This window comes from Prunus persica, chromosome G1, assembly GCF_000346465.2.
Source record: "Prunus persica cultivar Lovell chromosome G1, Prunus_persica_NCBIv2, whole genome shotgun sequence".
Lineage (NCBI taxonomy): Eukaryota > Viridiplantae > Streptophyta > Magnoliopsida > Rosales > Rosaceae > Prunus > Prunus persica.
In genome coordinates, this window is record NC_034009.1 from 26,456,256 (window position 1) to 26,459,921 (window position 3,666).

General features: G+C 45.0%; 1 protein-coding gene across 1 annotated transcript; it reads left to right on the top strand.

Annotated features, from left to right (window-relative positions):
• LOC18790217 (polygalacturonase 1 beta-like protein 3) lies at window positions 1-2,714 on the top strand. Its single transcript, XM_020554088.1, has 2 exons — window positions 1-419; window positions 574-2,714. The coding sequence occupies exons 1-2, from the start codon at window positions 348-350 to the stop codon at window positions 2,398-2,400; spliced, it is 1,899 nt and encodes a 632-aa protein (XP_020409677.1). The 5' UTR covers window positions 1-347; the 3' UTR covers window positions 2,401-2,714.

The window sequence follows — 3,666 nt, forward strand, 5'->3', positions numbered from 1 at the left end:
ATCCCCCTCTTTTACACTTTAGAATATGTTTTGTCAAACCCGTAAACATTACGTTCTCTTGTCTAAATCATTCATCATGCAAAACTTATGGAGCCACATTCGTATAATTTGCAGGTAGGCCGAGTAATCGAACTTGTAGCACAAAGCAAGAGAGAGGCATCAAAAGCCCATACCCATTGAGTCCCACACACTCACTCACTCACTCCCTCTTCCACGCCAATATAAATACCTGCTTAAAACCCAACAAATCCACCAACATTCTCAACCCTCCTCTCTCTCTCTCTTCTCTCTCTCACTTAGATCCCCCTCCCCCCAAAATAATTAAATTAAAAAGAAAAAAAACAAAAATGCAGCAGCACACACAACTCAGCCTTGTGACTCATCTCTCTCTGTTCTTTATCTTGTTCTCATCTCTCAATGTAAGCCATCTAAACTTCTCAACCCAGATAATCTAATGCATTTCTTTATCACACATTTTCTCTGAATAATTTGTATTTTTAATTTCCGCACACTCAATGTTTCTGGGTTCCGTCAGTTGTTTTTACCCATTTGTCATTGTTATGCCCAATGCAGGTTGCTCTCACCGCCACCGGTAGAAACCTCGGCGCAGTGGAGAACCCATTTTCGCCCAAGGCCTACTTGGTTCGTTACTGGAACAAAGAGGTCCGAAACGACGCGGAGAAGCCGTCGTTTTTGCTGTCAAAGGCCTCCCCATTGACCGCGGTGGACTCGGCGGCGTTTGCGAAGCTCGCCTCCCAGAACGGTCTCTCGAGCAAGCTACCGGAGTTCTGTGCTTCGGCGAACCTCCTCTGCTTCTCCGATTTGGGTCAGAGCCTCGAAAAGCACGACAAGGACTCGACTTTCACGGGCTACGCGGCCAAAAACTTCACCAATTACGGTACGGATCGACTCGCCGGAGTCGACTCGTTCAAGAACTACTCGATAGACGAGAATCTCCCAGTCGACTCGTTCAGGCGCTACAGCCACGACTCGGTCAACCACAAGGATCAGTTCACCAACTACGCCTCCGGTGGCAACGTCGTGGACCAGAGCTTCAACAGCTACGCCGGCGGAGCAACCAGCGGAGCCGGCGAGTTCAAGAAGTACGCCGATTCGGTGAACGTTCCCAACCTCCGATTCAACTCGTACTCGGACGATTCCAATGGGCGGGCCCAGTCGTTCACGAGCTACACTGAGAACGGCAACGCTGGAGACCAATCGTTCACTAGCTACTCCAAAAATGGCAATGGGGCCCCGAACGAGTTCACGGGCTACGGCACCAGCTCCAATGTCGTCGGGTCCGGGTTCACGGGTTACGGCGAAACAGGAAACGGCGCCAACGACAAGTTCAACAATTACGGAAAAGACATGAACAATCCGGTGAACAGGTTCAAGAGCTACGGAGATGGGGGCAATGCTGCGGTCGAGACTTTCACCAGCTACAGAGACAAGGCCAATGTGGGCGAAGATTCGTTTCAGTCATACGCCAAGAACTCCAACGGTGAGAAGATCAATTTCGCGAATTACGGCAAGTCGTTCAATGTCGGGTTCGATAAGTTCACCGGGTACGGTAAGGGAGCCCAGGGACAGTCCATTGGGTTCAAGATCTACGGTGTGAACAATTCTTTCTCAGATTATGCAAAGAAGGAGAGCGTATCTTTCAAAAGCTACACCAAGGCCAGCTCTGGCAAGGGTACAAGAATGGCGGCCAGTGGTAGTCTCGTAAAAAGGTGGGTTGAGCCGGGCAAGTTCTTCCGGGAGTCTATGCTCAAGAAGGGGGTTGTGATGCCCATGCCCGACATTCAAGATAAAATGCCCAAAAGGTCGTTTTTGCCCCGGACCATCTCCTCCAAATTACCATTTGCCACTTCCAAAATGGCGGAGCTGAAGCAAATCTTCCACGCGGATGATAACTCCACGATGGAGAAGATCATTCTGGACGCCTTGCAGGAGTGCGAACGAGCTCCCAGCGCCGGCGAGACAAAACGATGCGTTGGGTCCGCCGAGGACATGATCGACTTTGCCACCACAGTCCTCGGCCGGAACGTCGTCGTTCGCAGCACCGAGAACGTGAACGGAGCGAAGCACAACGTGATGATCGGATCAGTCAAAGGAATTAACGGCGGCAAGGTCACGCAGTCTGTGTCGTGCCACCAGAGCTTGTTCCCCTACCTACTCTATTACTGCCACTCTGTTCCTAAAGTCCGGGTTTATGAAGCGGATCTCTTGGATCCGCTTTCGAAGGCCAAGATCAACCACGGTGTTGCCATTTGTCATCTGGACACATCTGCTTGGAGCCCGACTCATGGATCTTTCATGGCTCTGGGTTCGGGTCCAGGTCAAATTGAGGTGTGCCACTGGATCTTCCAGAATGATATGACTTGGGCAATTGCTGATTGATGAGAAAGGGTTAGTTGTTTGGGTAATTTGGGTTCGAACCTGAGGCCAAAAAAGGTTAGCCTTTGGCTCGAGCTCGAGTTAGTTCATTTTTAATTAATCATATTAAGTATGTAATAAGTCTTTTTTTTTTTCTTTTTGCTTTTTCTTTTTTTTACATTTGGAATATCATTAATTATGATATATGATCCTTAGTAAATGTTTATGTTGCTTCGCCAATAATTAGAAGCCAAAACTAATGGAGCAATGTGTTTAAGCTATATATTATTATTACTGTTATGTTAATTAATGTTAAATAATTTAGGGTTTGTTGGTAAGTTTTCTATTTTAATTAGAAATACGATTTGTTCTCCTAATTACTCTACTACTGCCACTATGTTCTTAAAGTCCGGGTTTACAAAGCGGATCTCTTGGACCCACTTTTGAAGGCCAAGATCAACAACGGTCAGTTACGGAGCCACCTAAGGTCCATGGTGGGCTCATGACCCCTCTCATATATTTTTTTTTATTAATTTAGATTTTTTACTTATATATGTTGCTTTTTGGACCTCAACCCATTAAAATTTGTTGCCCAATTGATGTCATTGAGCTTTCTATATATTTTGTACGCTTATTTGTCATTCTATATGTTCACACTTCTATAATAGAAATTTAAAAGAATATTTGTGTGCAAATTAATACAATAACACCTTCAATTTATCTCCTAGTGTTCTGATTGTATACAAAGTCTATTTCTTTCATGTAGTGTTTTTTCTAAAACTGAATTTTTTTATTTTTTTTTTCATATGGTCTAACACGCATCCTTTGACATAAATTTATGGCTTCGCCACTAACCACGACGGTGTTGCCATCTATCACTTGGACACGTCTGCTTGGAGTTCGACCCATGGATCTTTTATGGCTCTCGGTTCGGGCTCGAGTTAGATCAAGGTGTGCCACTAGATCTTCCAGAATGAAATGACCTGGACTATTACTGACTGATGAGAAAGGGTTAGTTGTTTGGGTAATTTGGGTTTGAACCTGTGGCCAAGAAAGGTTAGCTCATGACTCGAGTTCGAGTTAGTTCATTTTTAATTAATCATATTAAGTATGTAATAAGCCTTTTTTTCCCCATACATTTGGAATATTATTAATTATGATATATGACCCTTAGTAAATATTTATGTGTAACATCCCACATCGACCAATGGAGAGGGGCTGATGTATCTTATATGTACAAGTCCGCCCACTTCCATCTAGCACGAGGCATTTTAGGAGCTCACTGGCTTC